General features: G+C 32.6%; 1 protein-coding gene across 16 annotated transcripts in view; it reads right to left on the bottom strand.

The window, feature by feature from the left end:
• Window positions 1-19,882, bottom strand: part of LOC141453691 (uncharacterized) — a 298,436-nt gene that overhangs the window by 9,501 nt on the left and 269,053 nt on the right. For 9 of the 16 annotated variants that reach the window (XM_074127195.1, XM_074127197.1, XM_074127198.1 and 6 more), the window contains 5 exons: window positions 10,539-10,689; window positions 6,805-7,024; window positions 4,588-4,717; window positions 4,336-4,465; window positions 25-207 (listed from right to left, as the gene is read on the bottom strand). In XM_074127195.1, coding sequence (XP_073983296.1) covers window positions 25-207; window positions 4,336-4,465; window positions 4,588-4,717; window positions 6,805-7,024; window positions 10,539-10,689 — 814 coding nt within the window. The other 7 variants (XM_074127202.1, XM_074127201.1, XM_074127200.1 and 4 more) reach the window with 7 other exon arrangements.

The following is a 19,882-nucleotide window of genomic DNA, read 5'->3' as shown; positions in this document are numbered from 1 at the left end:
AATATTGAATTTGTAGAATATTACCGGTGACCAAATCTGAATGGAAGGAAACACTTTTTCTCGGCGTGGTTGGTTTAGCACCCGCTGAAACTATTGGTTTGAGCAGAATCTCATCTGTTACAGTGACCGACTGTTGTTTACTCTTCTCTCCGGTGAGATCTGGGGGCACAGCTTCACATTCCGCTTCTGCTTCCTGCTTTGTGAAAACTTAAAAACAAAACAAATCTTTTCAATCAATAAAATGTTCACGAATGAATTTCAATGAAATAATGTAGAATAATTAAATGTCTGAAATGAAATGGAAAAATTATTTACATAATTGAAATTTGAAATTAAATATTAAGAATATGACGTTTCATATGCTTTAACCAAATCAACTTACTCTTAAAATAAATTAAATTTTATTTCATTCTGTTTTTTACATGTGTGATGTGTCTCAGTACTTCATTTTCACCGTTTGGCGGTGGAAACAAAGACAGTGTCTTCTGTGAATATCAGAAATCGTTGCCATTTTGTTTGCAATTAAGTGATCGATTTCGCCCAGTCGATGCGCACTTATCTTCCTAACTCGTTCGCTTGCCAACATTTCTAGCATGATCCTTTGAAGTTTTCATGGTAGAAGCTGATACTTTACGCACAGACCTCAGCAATTCAATCAGCCACTTCGGCAAGCCTGTACAGACAGAACTTCCCTGCTCACGTCATGATCACTACTTCGACTTGGCAAAACTGAAGCTTCTGGATCGCGCATCAACTCCGAATATTGTTGTCCCACAATCTGTAGACTATATATTGATTATAGCAGTGATTGTCTACCCTCCCTACGTAAATTGTAGGATTGTTCTCCACTGCTGCTCTTCAAAGCACTTTTATTCACGGATATAGTATTGACCAATCAGTCTTTTAAAATATAAAAAACCTATTGACTGTTACCTATTGAGTGAAAAACCCTAGTTAAATGAACTAACAGTGAATTGGTTTCGTTACAGTGATTGGTCAATACTATATCCGTGAATAAAAGTGCTTTGTAGAGCAGCAGTGGAGAACAATCCTACAATTTACTAAATAAAATAAAACTAAATAAAACTTATATATAAAATATATATATAAAAGACTTTAATATACATACAGGGTGACCAGAGTTATATGCTCCACCCACTTTTTTTTTAAACAGCGACAAATTTCGAAAAAATAAAAAACACGTATTTAATCATTTCGTGTCTAGTTTATTTTTCTACAAACGTTTGGTGTGGAATTTTAGGAAATCAACTAATTGGCCCATACTTCTACAGAGAGAACTTAACTGGTGCAAGGTATCTAACTTTTTTTAAGAGACATTTTGCAAGTTCTGCTTGAAGATGTTCCTCTACAACGTCGGCTAGATATGTATTTTCAACAAGATGGTTGCCCGGCACATCATGCGACAGTTGTTTGAGGACAGAAATTTCCATGAAAAGTGCTTAGGGACTCTTTGTCTCATCCAGTGGCCACCTCGATCTCTGGACTTAACCCCAATGGACTATTTTTTGTGGGGATATCTAAAAAATAAAGTGTACAGCAACCTTAATCCCGCGGCTTCAGTCGATGATCTGAAACGTCGAATAACTCTAGCCTGCCTAGATCTTGACTTCGCCACCATAAGTGCTGCTACTAGCAAAGCGTGGGAGTCCAGAGTTTTGGCTTGCCTATCCGTTGATTGAGCCCAGTTTGAACAGATTCTTTAAAAAAAATAATGTAATTTTGACAATAAACTGAAATTTGTTTTTCATATTTTAAATTACCATAACTTTTGAAAAACCTAACCGATTAAAAATTTTTTTTTGGAGCTCAAATACTATAAAAATATGCAACAAAAAATATAACGTTCCATTTGAAAAACAAAAGTTGGATGCTGTATCTCGAGATACAGGGGCTTAAAAAAATGGGTCTATCACTGAAAATAAAGTAGACTAAAAATGATTAAATACGTGTTTTTTATTTTTTCGAAATTTCCCGCCGTTAAAAAAAAAGTGGGTGGAGCATATAACTCTGGTCACCCTGTATATATGTATATTAAAATCTTTTTTTATTTATTTTTTTTGTTATTATCGTTCAAATGGCGCAAAGAAAAGCTTTGTATGAGCATATACGTGAAAAGTGTTCTGTGACAATGTATATATGTAGATATATGTATGTTAACAACTCTTGGCAATTTATATCTACCCTAGAGCACATTGTTTCAACTCCATTTATCCTGGCAATAAAGTTCAAATTGATGGCCTGAATAAAAGAAAATCCAGCAATGTATTTAGAAGTAAATTTCCACAGAGAAAATTCAGAACAAAATTTAAACAGAAATTTGCTAATACAAGTATATAAAGTGATTTATTTTTTAATTATCTTATATATATTCTCTGGTAAAGTATAATTTGGATAAAACAGCCGTCTTTATTTTAATATTGTCTTTAATTTAAAAATGTCGGAGCTTATTTCTTGCACCAATGCTTTAATCTTTCACTTAACGTCTTAAATTAATGAAGTAAATTCGAGATTTCTTAATCATGTAAAAACTAATATGTCTAAATGCCTAAGCAAACTAAAAACTAAATTATGGCAGTTCAATTTTCTTATAAGTTACCTAAACAATTCCTTCTTTCTTTATTTCCCCGACAGCTCTTATTTCCCTGGGGGACTGGAGTGGCCAGAAATCTGTGATAGGAGAATTTCTGCGGAATAGAATAAGTAACTCATCCCACCCATATTGTGCAGGACGGGATAGCAAAGAGGATCAGCGCGAAGAAAATAAGAAATGATATAGTAATGGTGAGGATAGTAATCGAGAAGGAGGATAATCGAACACTAGCCCGTAAATACATCGCCATATCCTCCTCTATCTCCTCTATCGCAAATTCAGCTAAAAAGATTTTTTTTTATTGTTTACAGTGTAATACTGGGGAAATTGCAAGTTTATTATTGTTTATTAAAATTATTATTTTTATAGTATGTATTTTTTTTTTTTTTTTGTTACAGCCATAAAAATTTAGCAGAAAAAAACGTGTGAATTTACATACCAGATTTTTATTTCTGCTTCTTAATTATTACCTACAGCGCCAAAGAAACTTCCATTTACTTTTAATAAACACTTTTTTTTCTTCCTCTTCTCCTTTAGAGAACGTAAAAACTAGTTTATTTATTTAAAAAAAAAGTAAAAATATACTATCTAATTAACGTTAAAATATAATTATGTGTAGAGTCACGCTTCCTTAGTACAGTTCTCTAGGATATAAATCCAAACTCTGAATTTCAAAACAAGGTTAACACGGAAGGGATCAGCAAAATGGTGAACGTAGTACATTCGCATTCGGCGAACCCGGGGTAGCACCCAGCTGCTATCTCCTAGATCTTCTCTTCATAGGAGCTTCTTATAGCTCACTGTAGGGCGATGGGCATTGTTGTCTGTAACGAGAGAACACTATACGGAGACTGGCAATGCACTAAGGAAATTCTCCTTAGAAAATAAATAAAACATTTACTAGCAGAACCATAGAAAGACACATTACGTTAAATAATATTTTCTTCCCCTCCTCAGAATGTCCTAAAAATAAATGTTCAAATAAAAGTTATAGATTCGTATATGTGCAATCAGCATGCTAGGTTTAATGTAAATCACAAGAACCATTATTCATGAAAAAAACCTTTGACACGAACGCAGTACTTTCCTTACCAATGGTAAGTGATTGTTCAACGATAGCCGATGATACGGCTAACCTTTCCCTTAGTATCCCATTTTCAAATATAAAATAAATATATATAAAATTAAATAAAATATAAAGTTGACACCGCGCCGTGCTCAACTGAATTAATCTTCAAATAAATCCTGTGTAGAATGTATTATACTTGTCCCGCAATACATCTATATATTTCAGATTGTGATTACAAACTAAGAAAAGGCGTTTACTATTGTTTGAAGGTCTTTGGATTGAAGAGACTAAATACTATCCATTGTTAATAAGTAAATCTGCTATATACTGCTACATAATATTTATAGTTAGAGCTATGTAATTTTAAAATCTTTGTCATTAATTTATGAGATATTAAGATTTGTTTTAATCACATTTAATCAGGGACTCTCTAGCTTTTATGTCGTACGGCATCAAAGTCATTGAAACTTGAAAGATATTTAGTGGCACTGTTTATTCAAAGAACAACCATGTATGTACCGATCAACTACAGTTGCCCATTTCTGCGGGCCCTATGTACATATTTGTAAATGCTGGGATGTGAGTAAAAAGAATTAAACCTAACGCAAAGTATTAAAATAATAAGAGTTACAAAAATAAACTAAAAAATACTTACAACTATTATCTGACGTAGAACTGTAGCTCGAATGATCTTCAGTTCCAAAAAGATGCAGCCTTTTCATAAATTTGACATTTCTAGGGGCGTTCTCGCTCATTACTACGTAACAAGCGAATATCGTGAAACCCTGTCGAAAGATAGTTATTGAATACAAAATATATTATACAAACAATAATAAACTACCAATACCAAGTTTTAGGTAAATATTAATCAAATAATGACCAACTGAAATACGGAAAGAACACTTACAGTGGCTCCGCAAGTGATACTGAAAATGCTTTGATTCAATGGCGACGGATTATTTGCGTAGAACACACTTGCAGTGGCCATTGCAACTACCACCACAAACACGGCTACAGATCTCTTCATTAAACCAATTCTGCAACCATATTTCGTACTGTATTAAATTGAAATCCGAAATCGTATATTTCTTATTTAAAAAGAGTATTGGCATTTAAAACAACAACGTATGCTTTCCAAACCGATTGATTGTCTGAAATCGCGATGATCAGTGGTCTAAATTGCTAGGGTAAATAGTTTAAAAATCTTTTAACTATTTCAGTTGAACGGAAAATTGTCAGCATTCAAACCCCTAACACCCTTCAGCACTTCGTTCACTTTCCCTTAAGCCCTGCACAATTGTAGTTGATCACTTAACAAGAAAACTAAAAAGAATCGTTTTCATTTCTTCATGATTCTGGTCATTTCAATTCAGAAATAGCTCATATTTAATGGAAAAACTAAGCCCCCCTCTTATAGTAGACTACTATTCTCTGCAGAATAATATTACTGATAAGTTGTAATGATCTAATTATAGTATATAAATAGAATAACAAATAAAATTCTACTAAATGCTAAGAAATTATCATTTGGGTATTTTAATTTTTATTTATAAAACACTTTTTAATAATCTGTTTTCTGTCAACAATTTTCTAAGATTAAGCCTAATCTTGGCCACACCTTAAAACGTTTCAAAACATATTTCTCTCTAGGCTAGACACATTTCTTAACTGATAAAGTTCCAACGCTCAGGTTTACATTGTCTGATAAAAACTTTTCGTAAATTACTCTAGAAAACAAATTAGGTTGAAGTGAAAAGTTAAATATCATTTATATGGAAATTATTCTCTTGGCGGGCTGTAAACAGACAACAAACTTGAATAGCAAGCAGCTAGTGTTCCCTGATTAGATGCTAATAAAGTCTCAGTCACGCACCCTGAACTAGAAGCTGTGCTTGTAAAATGTCAGTACTTTTTTTTTGCGATTAAAATTTGGATTTAAAATAATGTTTCGAGAAACGTAACTGCTGATGTATTTATTATTTCATAATTATTAATGAATATACTTGAGATTATTAATTAATATTGGTACTTACTTTGGTACAATATTTATTTACCATAAAGGAAATTTTGCTAAAGAACGGTGAATAAGGATAATTAATCACCTGGCTTAATGAAAGAGTAGAAAGAATTTCGGCAAAGGTCTTTTGTCTACAGAAATTACTACAGTAAAAAGAACTGGCAAAAAAGGGCCATTGAAGGAGATTACATTTATAAAAGTAAGTTGGAGCTGGTGCTTGGTGAAGTGAGCGTAGACTTGAAAGTGAGAGATTCGCAATTCGCAGCTACTTTTTATTTGTAAGAAAAAAAAATAAAGTTAATTGTATGTAATATAGTAACGTAATTGCTTCTACCTCTCGCCAACGTTACCTAATTTGATAGGACTATACACCTATTTGAAAAACACGCACCTACTTTGTGTACTTACTTTAATCACAATAAATAATAGAAAGAAGGTAGGGAGAAATGATAAGAAATTATACCGAAGAATAATCAAGACTATGCTGAAGACCGTAAAATTAATTATCCACAGACAAAAATATAATAAAGACCTTAAATCTGCGAGAGAAAGAGAGCGATAATGATTTTTCATCAGCGAGGTGACATCTCTCAGTATACTTGGGGCAACTCTCGCCGAAGGATTCTTGCATTATTTGAAGTTATAAATGGCAATGCGCCACGATCTGTCTCACTATCAATAAAACTGTTCTGTCACTTATTTTTAAATCGTATTATCAGAAACCGTTGTAGATGGTTAATATTCCAAAGCGAGGCTCAATGGATCCTCAATACCACGCTCATATTAAAAAAAAAAATAAGAATGTTAACATTAGAGAATGGAGCTAGATAAAAATTCTACCCTTAGACATGTTCATTAACTCCAATAAGGTCATCAGGATCAGCACGAATGGAAGTGTTATGAATGTTCAGAATTGAACAAAAGGCTGTGCCTACAACGGAAAAAATAAACGCCGCAGAGCTTTTAGAATCCACCGAAAAGATCCTCCACAAATTAGACTATTATGATAGCTCCTCTTTTTTTTTCAGTAGACATGCTTTTGAAATAAATTATTTGTTGCTCTGCTAAGAAATTCAGTAGCTAATTTCTAACCTATATTTAGCTTACCTTCTCAAAAGAACTGGTTTTTCTTTAAAATCACCTTTAGATAAGGGTACCAGCTTTAAAATAAGATCAGCGCCGACTAGGCAATACATGGCGGTAATGATACCAGCATATGACGTCGTTATGTAGAATATTGTCGTGCCGTGACGTAGCCACCACCACAGTTTGTCTGTCGCATAATCGGCCACTACAAAGGTACTTAGACCACAAACTCCGCACAAACCTGTAAAAAAATTAATATATTCTGAAACATAGATTCATTAAACATTCAAAATAAAATATTCAAGCAAAAAGTCGTAATATAGTTGGGTTATTTTCCTCCTTCTTTTTACGAAGTCTACAAGAAGAATGTGATGCAAAAACTACTAAACACAAATCAAAACTCACTCTGAACCACTTTAAACTTTATTTATTGGCTAATCTGCCCACTCAGAAGGCCCCCTCTAAAAAAACTCTATTTACATATTAAAGTCCATCTGGGCCTATGGCATGTACAGTGGGGTTCAACCAAAGCTCAAACCTGTAAAGGCTCCAGTCGTTGCAGTCGAAAATTCTTCGCTCTATAGTTGACAATCCTTTTTATCTCACCAATCAACCAATCACACAGACTTTTGTCACGACCCTTTCGTCAAACAAGTTGCTCAACCCCGAACAGAACATACAAAACCATAATAAAATACACAATCTCATCACAATCCACTGGTACAACATCTTTCTCTCAGAACATTTCCACATACTATTTCTAGTCGCCTATCGGACATTCAGTAACAATAGAAGTGAAGTGTTATCACTGGGTAACTTCACTACTCTTTGTTATGTAGATCCTATATTATCGTTATTACTTGTAACGCAATAATGCGTCGATTGTAAAAAAGGTTAAAAGAAAATCTCAGAATTCCTTATCCACTTAATAACCAAATTACTGATGATTAAATATTATCTAATGCACTTTAGTTAACACGATTTGTAGAATATTTTGTGATGATAGAACTATTTCTATGAACATCTTAATTATGCAAAGGATATTCAGTTTAATTAAAAACAAGTCTGAACCGCTTAGAGTGCGGACCAAAGGTCAATTTTCTGAATACTCAAAAGTAACGTTGTCCTTTTGTTCTATAAAATACTGTTAATGAGGAAAGCTTTTTGGCCGGTACAGTATGAACCCAATCTAATTATACGGAACAGAGTTCAGATGTGACAGCCTACCCATCGGAAAACAACCCGAATTGGGTAATAAACCAAAGAAGGGTATAAGTACTTTAAAAACGCAAGGACATTAGTTACACGCTATTACTTTAATTTGTTTTTCTTTTAACAGTTTCCGTTTTAAAGAACTTTTCACTTCCTTTTTTCTTTTCCCTGTTTCGTTTTAGAGGCTACTAAACTCTAAAAAAAAAAAAGAGGCAAGTATAAAGTTAGGGAGTGAAAAAATGCTGAGCTTGAATGTGTCAACTGTGCTTGTGACATGCATCATGCCATTAACCACACCTGTGAGCCATATAGATAAAAAAGCGATTAACTAGCTAAAGACAAACAGTAACATCACCTACAATGATGCTAGAAGTTTTCGCCGTTTTCGCTCTGCTGGCTGTGAGGGGCATGATGATGCAACTAACATAAAGATGTCAAATTATTTTGCTAAATAAACAAAAGTTTTACCCAATTCGATTTAATTTTAAAATTTAGCAAACAAATTTAACCTTCCAGCGGGCGCGAGTATCTCACAGATACAGACTAAGACTAAAATAATCGCAGTTTAGTGATGGAGCGGCGGAGGGTGCTGTCCTTTAAGCAATGCTACACCCTCATGACTAGTTTCCTTCAGTAAAAATCTTATCTTGTTTGAAGTTGTACATTTCTTTGCAATTGTCGATCCGTGCCTGACATATACTCGCGACCATTCGAGTAAGTTTCCAGATTTATCTATTATTTACATTTTTTCTTTTATATATGTCCATCAAATTGAACTATTTTCAACATTGTTTGAAAGAATATTGTTTTCTACTGACAGAAAAAGACATTGTATATCTCAAATAGGAGGAGGAAATACCTGTGAAAACTTTCAGACAGTCTAGTGGCTGAACATGGTGATTGTAAAATTACACTTATTGGCTTGTAAAAAATAAAAAGTACTGTTGTTTTCTGAGCCTTTTTTATTTGTTATTTTATTATTAATAATTATAGATGTTATTTAATTAATTTATTTCTTCTATTTATAGAAAACATTAAAAATACCAAAGTTTATCTGTAAGGTACGCGCGCCCGTTTTTGTATCTTTTTGGCCGCGCCCGCTGGAAGGTTAAATTGATCAATTATTCAACAAAACATACAGTGTCTGAATGTGTTAATACTGAACTAAATTTCAACATTGTGCCACGAACCCAACCAGAGATACAGGAAAAAAAAAGTAAAAGCAATATTTCTAGTTGGATATAGACTTTTTATGAAACGGCATTAAACAAATGCATATAGTCTCGAGTCTATTGTGGTACACACTCAATCAATGTCTGCAATCTTCAACTGTGCACCTACAATCTCTGCAAGCACACGTCAAAGCCACACCATCAACCTTCATTGGCGTACTGTTCACACTAATACATAAAAGCCACTTTCATCGTATCACTTTCATAAATAATCGTATTAGTATTAGCTCGGTTGGTTAATAGCATAGTCTAGGGATTATTGAATTAGTGTTTCGTTCGTTTACTTTAGTCCGCCATTAATCAATAGACATTAATCATTACAAATTATAGCGCGCACACCTTTACATTTTCATAAGACTATTATTTTATGCGTATTTCTTGTTACATTGAATGTACGTTATCCCTACATCACGAGATGCAATGGACTTATATACGAGTAAGTAGCAAGCAGCAGCAAATGGCGAGTATCAGCAAGTGGCTGTGAAATGTAGCAAAAGAGCTGCCCAAGCATCAGAGTTTTTAAGGACGCCAGACCACCGCTCGGGACACTCAATCGCATCTAGGTACTGCATTTACTAACTGAGTATTCATTTTTACACTCTCTTCAAGACGTTATTCTACTCGTCATTCAGTTTAACCATTGAGGAATAGATTATATTTAGTAGTTTACTAGTTACTTATTGTAATTTATGCTCATTTTTAAGTTAGTATTAATATTAGCCATAAACCCTTAAGTCAGAGTGCTTTGCTATTCAGCCCTTCAGCCTTCTTAATCGAATCACATAGTAGTCTTAAAACGGCTAAACTCGTATTAGAGAAGGCATCATACTATATAAAAGGTCCAGGCTGCTTGTCATTGCACTGATAAATTTGAAAAAGACAAATTTGAAATTATAATACAATTTTCTATTTAATTTGAAATTGAATATTAGGTTGAAAAACTTCATGGACCACAGAATTCGCCGAATAGAGATAATCCAATATTTTGTTAGACTGAAGACCTTTATTCGCCAAGCTCATGGAGTTTTTATAAAATTGGGTGAAATTCGTAATTGTAAGGCAGAATGGAGATAAAACTGGCGGTCGCCAAATAGCTAGGATTTGTTAAGAGTTAAATATATAATATATTTGCTTATTAAGCCATATAGTCAAGATGTTAACAGCTAGCATCAAAATGCATTTCTTAATTTTGAAGTAGGTGCCAATGAATGAAAAATTTTAGCTTTCATTATAGAAAGAAATTATTTATTTCAGTTACATTCTGATACTGAAAATAATGACCTGAACAAGAAGATTACTGAAATAACGTACCTGTCAATATGATGATAACAGTTTGCTTGAAGTATTTAACCATTGGAATGTTAATCACCTCAGAATAGATAATAATAAACTTGGCCAACTGACTTGACATGGCCATTAACAGTAACAATTGAAGGCTAATTGATATATACAAATAGGAATTCTGCAAAAACAAAAGCAAAAAAATAATAATTAAATAAATAAAATAATTAATAAAAACTGAACAAATTTGTGTGAATAGAAGTATTTGTTGTGTTTTGTTCACAAATAAGGCAAGAAATAAATATAAATAAAGATTTTTAGTCTTTATAAAAAATGTAATTCCCGAAATTTTCAACAAAGGCTAGTTTGGGAATAAAATAATAATAAATTAATCATTGCATCTCAAGTACTAGGCTCCTGAAACATAATTGTTTAATATCTTTTAAAATTATTATTTAATAAAACTGTTGTCCTAATTGCATTAACACTCCAAATCTCATTAAAATAGCTAAATAGCTATTTTAATTGTACGGTCGAATTGTAGAATTTACATCATTTGTCTTTAGACAACAAACTAAAATCGTGACTAAACTAATTTAGTGTTTAACTAAGAATATTAATGAAACCAAGGTGCACCTGTCTCATACACCATCATTAATTTATTCAGTTTGCATTTATCCTGCATTCAAATGGTTTTTCCTCAGGATAGGTAACAGTAAAAAGAAACTAGCGATTAGTTTTGGATGAGAATTAAATCTATTCTCTAGAACTATTTTGATAAAATGAATCTTTGTATTACTTTTTAAATATACTTACTACTTACACTAAAATATTTTGTGAAGTATCAATATTGTTATTAACCATTAATAAACTCGACTATTCGTTTTTAGTAAGTTTCTGTTTCCACAGAAGTTAGTGATTCCAAAGTACCGTTTCGTGAGGAAGTTTGACTAGCAAGTCGCATTTAACTTTTAAAGAAGGTCTGTTTGCCTTTCCATAATAATCTTTTAATGCAGTATCTTTTATGGGATGAGAAAGGTAGAATTAAAGTAGAATTTCCTTCTAACGTCAAGCTTCCGGCAGTAAAGGTTGATATACGTATCAACATATACTCGTACGCATCAAGTACCACTTGTGAAAAAAGGCAGTTTGGCTTACACTACTAAGAGATGTTCTTATTCTTCTTATTTTCTTATTTTTTATTTACTTTCTATTTTATTTTTAAATTTTCTTGTCAGGGACATTTAATTAATTATGTGTGATTAATTCCAGTGAAAGTTGCTAATTCTAGAAAGTTGGGAGACTATTGAGAAAATACTAAATAGCAAAATTACTATTAAGGGAAGGATTCCAATCGAGGCATGCTAACCTTAGACATTCTCATTCTAATCCCGTATTCAAATCCCAACACGTTTCCTTTAGATTTTTTCATCCTAAAAGCCTCTGCAAACAGAGGCTGGCTGGTTACTATGAAGCGTGGATTTTGAAAGTGGAAGATCCCAGTTCGAATCCCGCGCATCCTTTTTTTTTGATATGATAAATGTTAATAACAAAATATGCGCTTCTGCTCCCGCCTCCTCAATTGGTAGTTGAATGTTAAGTCCTGCCTAAAAAACTAGTCGATTACTTTAATGCAGACTGGAAGTACGAGTCTCGTAATTAACTCATCATATACGCGACTGGTCGTAAAAGCCAATTTTCTTTCGAAGTGAGATAATTTTTGCTTTCCTCACTCACAGAAATAATAGTTGATCGGCTTATGAAACGGAATTAAAAGAGGTATATTTTACATGTATCTCTAGAAGTTTTTTAAGAGACAAAAGTGTCGTTTATTTGTTGGTAAAATGTTAATTGTAAGATCCCACGATACTTAATTTGGCAGACAATAAACCAACCCTTTAAAAAAGCGATTACTTTAAATCAACACATATTATATATCATTAGAACTTACTTTTGCGAAAATGAGAGAGAACTGATAAATGTTGAAAAAGAGAGAACAATCATCACTCTACCCCCTAAAAAAGCGAAGGAGGATAGAAATTACAAACTGAGGAATAATAATAGAAAATATAATTTATGCACAAGTAGTGAATGTTCATTATTAATTGAGATAACTAATTTAATCTTAAGAAAAATTAAACTAACAAGAGATTAAACTAACAAAATCTTCGATGAAGTGTTGCTTGAAAATCGATTGGTTTAACAAGTGAAATTGGTCGGCAATTCGCTGATATAATATGCACACTAGTTGCAAGGCACGAGATAACTGGTCATTATTGTAGATTCTGTAACCGTAACATTCGTCTCGTCGATTATCTGCATTCTTCTTCGCTTTTGTTTAGATATAGATTGATACTTCATCGGACCTCATTAACTAAATACTCTCTTTTCCTCCTAAAGTAAGTTTACTGAGTTCTTGTTATAGAAAAAGTTACATTTTCATGAATAATTAGGATGGTCATCTGTGAATTTGAATTCGTCTTTTATGGTTTGAATGTAAAAGGAGCTTTTTTCTTTTAAAGTAGTCATGTACTTTTTTTATGTTAAAAATGAAATTAAAGAAACTAAGTAAATATGAAACTAACATAAGTAAGCTTAACTATGTAAAACTTACAGTTTTATTGAACACTGTTTATTTTTGAAATACAACAATTAAATCTGAAATAATTAGCGGTACGACTTATGAGTAACAACTAACTACTGAAAGCCTTAGACCGAGCACTAGCAAATGTGATAATCTTGCTGCTTATCCGACAACCGTTAATTAGTAAGGCTTAGCTGGATAGATAGCCTTACGGTAATCTGTTTGCTATAATATTCGAAATTTCCCAGAATTATGTAAATTGAATAATAGAAATCACGGATGTAGAAAAAGTTAAATATGTTAAGCTTGAATTATTTAAATATTCCTAAAATAAGGGTATTTTTGGGAGGATAAAGATTATATTACAAATTAATAGTCAAAGGTAAAATAAATTGGCAGTTATTAATAAACCCATATCTGAAAAAAAGAGAATAGTCCAGACCAATTTCTTTTAGTCAATTATTTTTTCCAAAATAAAATCATGAGAGTATAACGTAGCTGTTGAAATATTTTTAGCTGGAGTATAACAAAAAAATACTAAATATAATCAATTAATCCGCTTTTCTTTTTAAGCTTGAGTTGAATGGTTTTAGTTTAATGCTTTCTATGTTCAGGAGCTTTACAGGAACCCGTTAGATTAAAGTAAAGAATACAACTTTTCATTTCTATAATTAAACATTTTGCTTGTGCTATTTCTGCGACTATAAATACAATATTTTTGTAATCAAAGGTATACTATACTTTCTGCTTTTATTCGCTGCTCATATTATTTGCGTGAATCCACAAAAAGTAAATTAAATAATGAAACTGAAAAGACCAAAAATATTATTGAACGATAATACAGAATAATTCTAACAGAATAAACAAGTAACTAAACCGGTGCACAGGTGGCCAACGAAGTACAAACCATCCTCAACGCCTCTCAGTAAAGGAATCTCGAAAGTTTGTCTTCTTTATTACCCGGTCAAATTAATTGGAGTTCAAGGTTTTTCAGTCGTTTGGACTGCAATAAAGTAAACCGCATGAGACCCGAAATTCAAGCCTGGAACAGTTTCCGACTAGGAGCAGTAAACTCTTTAATGGCCTGGCTTGAGGAGGACTAAATGTTAACAAAAACCAGTGTCTTAAATAAATTAAATAATCATTAGCAAAAAAATGTGTTAATAGCCATCACAGTCAACGTCAACACAATAAAACTAACTCTTTAGTTTTAGATCACAGTGACCAATTTCCTATTAAAACATCTCCAGGCCTGAATTCGTGTTTTCCTGAAGACAGGACATAAAAAAAGCAATTTAGCCTGTTCAAGCAGTCAGAGTGGTGAAAGTAACCCTCTTCAGCGAATATCACTCTCGCGAGAGATAGCTGAGATCATGGCTGGTTACTTTTCTCAAGTTTGCAGCTGAAATGGTTATATCCCATGGAATTCCTCCGGCGAAAAGTTAAAGTTGAGTAACATCACTCGACTTAGAAACCACTTTCGAAAAAGCTTCGATTGCACCGCATATACGAATTAGAATGTACTTACAGCAAATGTAGAGATTCTTCTTCTAGGTTGGTTGGAATAATCCCACAGGCTATGTTACGAAATATTATGAAACATTAAAGGAATGTCTTCCCCGGTTTTATAGGAGCATAAAGGAATCGAAAGATTTCCTGATTGGCGAGGGAGCAATTAAAGACCCAAGAGGTCCTTAAAGTGACAAATCCACTTCCTAGTTACAGCGGCTAAGAAAGCGTAGTACAAGCCAGTCGACTTGAGGAATGGGTTAACATCGGCAAGTATTCTCTGCCCTAAACGGGCTAGGCAGGTAAAAAAAGACTATGATTCGTGACAGAACAAAAAAAAAAAAGAATTTATTTCAGAATGTCGATAATATGAACGAATGGAGTTGATACATAATTAAAAAAATCCTAATGTTTAAGTTGGAAATAAAAGTAATATTAAAATATGATAATTCATCATATTAACAGTTCCGGGAAACGTGGAAAAGGTTGGCACAGCTGATCGATTTATGCTTCTTTTTTTTGCATTGTCATTGAATCATATAGCCAGCCATATACAATTAAATATTTATGTGTCACAGAGCTGACATAGCCGTATTATTCCTCACACATCCACCTATGAATTTACTTCATACCGACAATAAATACTCGCTCCCTTCCCCTAGGTTGGACCAATTGATGACCCTTTACGTGTATCATTTAAGTCAGATCCTAAATTATTCACTATTTATTTTATTTTTAAATTCATTAGAATTAATGTTACATGTCATAAATGGAGCCAGCTAGTGTATTAAGTACGTTTATTTCTGTATTGTTTGTTATATGTTATATTCTCGGACTGAGTGTAGGATTTAAGGAATACATTTCCAAAAAAAGAAACAATATTTAAAAACACGGTCTTATCGATAACTATTAAATAAATACAATATAGAATATAAGTTTAATGTAAAACAAACGATACTTTATACCAATCGACCATTATCAAAAGAACAATAAATGAAATACTTATTATTTAATAATTAAAAGAAAAAACTGCAACAAATAAAGCGAAAAATGTGTAGTGTTCATGTAGTCATAATTAATTCTAATCACTTTTGAAGGAATCTATCCACCCTCACTCAGAACTTCCCTTACTAAACTTGGTGAAAATGTTTCAAGTAATTGTTTTATCTATTTGTAATCACATAAAAAGCTAGAAAATATCAAATTATGGAAAAATCGATTCCAGTCAGTCAATTGTTTTCAAATTTGGAAATGCATTTTCACATTGTGTTTCGATGGATGGACACACACGCACAATTTTGGAAAAAAAAAACTTCTTTGTGCTCTGGAGGCCTCAAAAACGAATAATTCCTGTAAGTTCTTAAAATTGAACTGCACGATTACAGTACCTTTCCCTACTAATAGAGTAAGAGAAAGTATACATTATAACTAAAATGATTAGCAATAATCCAACGAAAACAGTTATTCCGTTTTTTCTAAATTTATTTCTTGAATTTGCTATGCCTGCATAATAATATAATCGCCAACTATTATTCTAAAAATAAAACTTTATTAAACAATAGCAGTTATTGTTCTAACGGAAGAAGAATTTCAGAGAAGTGCATTGTTTAAAATACTAATATTATTTTGGCAATACAGCAAATAAATGATCATTTCCCCGCGCAAATAATTCCACAGGTACACTAAGGAAGTGGAAATGAAATATTACAGACTTCGTGAGAGGACGGTAGGATGTAACCCAGTTGGCCTCTAAAAAGAGTACAAACTCTCACTAAAAAAGCTCAATATATTTTTTAATTAAGTTAAGAAATTAGCACTAATTTGAATACATTAAATAAATTGCTGTTCAGAATGCTTGGAAGGAATATAATATAAATATTCTAACATCAGTTTTAAATTATGCTTTAGAGATTCGGAGTGGAACTATGAAGTAATATAATTTGTTTCAAGTAGAATCTTTTACCATTTTACAGTGACGTTTCTATACCTTGTTTATTAACCGTCGATCATTTCAGAAACTGAAATAAATTTACTTCTCTACAAACGACACAAAAAGTATTAACCATTTGAAAGTTAGATGATCAAAATACTAGGAGGAGAACCTTGCCAAACTGTAAATTAACTATGTTTTCTTATAGTAGCAAGCTCGTTAAACTCAGGGCTGCACAAACTTTTGAAGTCAGAAGGCCAGACTTTGTGCAAAAGTGTTGATGAAGGACCATCCTGTGTTCCAATTTCCTTTATAATGCTATTTCTCATTAGATCATTTATTACTATAACTAAATTAATGATTAAATAATTTATATACTACCTAACAGATTAATGATAGTTGTCAATTTTTCAAAATAATAGTAACAAATTAGTACCTAAAGTAATACACGAAAGCGCAAGTGGCGAATCTGGCAAGAAAATCTCAATGTTCAAACTCTCTCACTGCAACTCTCTCTTACTGCGATTCTTACAGTAATTCAAAAAGTGTTCATCACTAAAATTGATTTGGTCGGGATTTCACTTGTAAGATTCGGGCTAAAAATTTTGAATAATTCTAACATTCAGATAGTATGACATTCGGTCACTTCTGTCGTTTTCGAACTCCTTCATCAAAACCAACATTCAGATCTTAGAGCTCTCCAAAAATATTTTTCCAGAAAACTATTTGAAATAGAAAAACTAAAGAAAATGTGGCTCGGCTGAATAAAATCAAAGATAAAAAACTAAAGGCTTATGACAAATCATTATAACAGTTATGACAATTCTGGGAAAAGAGTTTTCAAACGGTTTCTACCAATTTCCGAAAACACTTTAACTTTTAAAACACAATTTTTCACAACTTAGCATTTTAGGATAGCTTGAAATGTCTCTAAATATTTTATAGATGTAGAACCCGCAAATTATTCAGAATGTGGGAAGATTACAGTCCACTAGAATCTCCTAGAAATCAATTTCTGAAGGAAATCAAGTTTTTAATGATAGTGATATTTTGGAATATGTAAAAAGAAAGAAAGAAAGAAAAAGTTTAACTTCCTTGACCTGACCTTGAATGAGATCTTGACTCTGATCTCACACCCTAGACAGCGTATTAGCTCCCAATTAATTAGAGACAATTATCCTCTCCATTTTCACAAACTACAAAAAATGTCCTAACGTCATAATCAACTTCATGACGTAGCATTCGACTAGTGAATCATAATGCTCAGCAGGCAACCAGGAACTTGAGCATTGTCCTTGAAAGGCATAGCAACTTCCTTGCTATTCAAACTGGCATTGCGACTGCGTGGACAATCCAACGAACCCAACTGCAAGGATGAATAGTGTAGGCATCTATAAGCAATTTGAAATCATTTCCGGCAGGGTATTTACATGCAATTAGTTTTTAATAATGTACAATGTACATGAAATCGGCATTGCCCTTATAGGTACAATAAAAGTAAATAAATATATATAGTTTAATTTCATGAATTTAATTAAATAAAAATTAAATAAAATGAAATAAATAAAAACATTAATTTAAAGTAGATAAAAGAAATCATAACTGTCCATTCGGCTAATAAGTACCTACTCGCTGTTTTCTGTGGAAGTGAAAATCACATCATACACCTAGACTAGCTGTCATTAACATATACTCAACACAAGCAAAAACCTCACAGACAAGCCAGATATTTACTGGAGTAGAAGACGCCAGCTGGATCACCGCCAGCTGTGAAGGAACTAAAGGGTGAGAAAGCGAAGCAGGAAGTTGAAAAAAGGAACTTTACACTGAAATTTAGGCCGTTTTTAAAATGACTTTTTACAATTCACCAACTTTTTACCACAGAATATTCAGATTAAATACATTACTTAAGATGGACAGCACATTCAGCAGAAAGTTGTAAAGTTTGAAGAAAAACTGTTTATACAGTTTTTAAGCAAGTAAGACTTTGCTGAATTTTTGAGGCCCAAACTTCCATATTTCCTTTAATTTCATTAAAGTTATTAATTATTTTTAATGTTAGAAACTTCAATATGATATAGGTTTAATACTTAATTAGGTCCGATAGATTAATTCTAGTTAGGGTTGATTAATGTAGACATGTATAGTGATACACTATCACAGTTAACAAAGAACTCTAAGGTAAACGAATTCTAAAGTGAAACAATAATTTAATTAATAATTGAGTAATAATTTGTTATTTGTATCTAATAACTTCTATCCGAGCGAATGTCAATATGACTAATTACGAGAACGAAACGATAAGAGGTCACATGAATAATAGCGATGAAAGAGCAATTGTTGGTACGTATAAAAGAAAGCTGTGAAAGTAGCCTTGCTGAATAGATGGGCAGTTCGGTTCAGCTGGATGAAGTTTGTAAACAGCAAGAGATGGCACCAAAAACATTGCAACCTAAAAGCGCTATTGTTATTCCCTAAGGTATTAGTGTTGGTATAATATTGAATCCAGGCGTCTGAAAATTAAGTTTGTATGTGTAGTATACCTAATAAAGACTGGAGTTTGTAGCGAATTCATTAAACCAAAACTTGTACAAATCAACTACTTCTGCAGATCCCATGAGATTTGAATAAGTGTTTGTGGAGTCAATATGCGTTATTAGAGCAGTATGTTAGTGTTGTTAGGCTGGGATCCCAAGATTCTTGAAGAAGAGGCTGTTCCCAAGTTGATCTCCATATTGAAGATTAAAGGTTTAAGAAATTATATATATATATATATCTTTTTTACCATTACATAATATTTAATTTTATAAAATGACACGATATTTTATGTAGAAAAATTTGAAAGACGGCTAAGACCCTTCAAGGACTGTAACGCCAAGGAAGAATAAGAAGAAGAAGAAGAAAATTATGCGGCCAAAATAGAAATATTTTTTGTTAATATGCAAAATGAAAGTTGGAAGCCAATATTCAAATTTTTTTATAAACTTCAAAAAATATAAAATTATTCCTACCTGAGAAAATTGATAAAAACTTAAATGAATGTTTCTCAAAGATAAGCTACTACTTTGATGAACATGAGTAACTCTTTACCAGCAAGAGCCAACTGTGCATAAAGAATGTGGAGGGGGGAGGTACTTGGACTAAGATTTATTACTCTTTTATATTACCTTGGTAAGGTGCACAAACAATGGGATAATGGAGCAGGTGATGAGGCCCAACTTTGTTGGTTGGCTGAGAAGTTGTGACTAGAAAGTGAGAATGAAGCATGGCAGCTCTCTTCGACGCTAAAACCACAGCTAAATACTTTTAAGAACTCCGCCGTGGCACACATTCTTCGCTTCCACTTCTCTT

The sequence above is a fragment of the Rhodnius prolixus genome, unplaced genomic scaffold, assembly GCF_049639745.1.
Source record: "Rhodnius prolixus isolate KJV_2025 unplaced genomic scaffold, Rpr scaffold_3, whole genome shotgun sequence".
Taxonomy (NCBI): domain Eukaryota; kingdom Metazoa; phylum Arthropoda; class Insecta; order Hemiptera; family Reduviidae; genus Rhodnius; species Rhodnius prolixus.
Note: the sequence above shows the minus strand (reverse complement) of the source record. Positions and strands in the feature narration are given on the sequence as shown.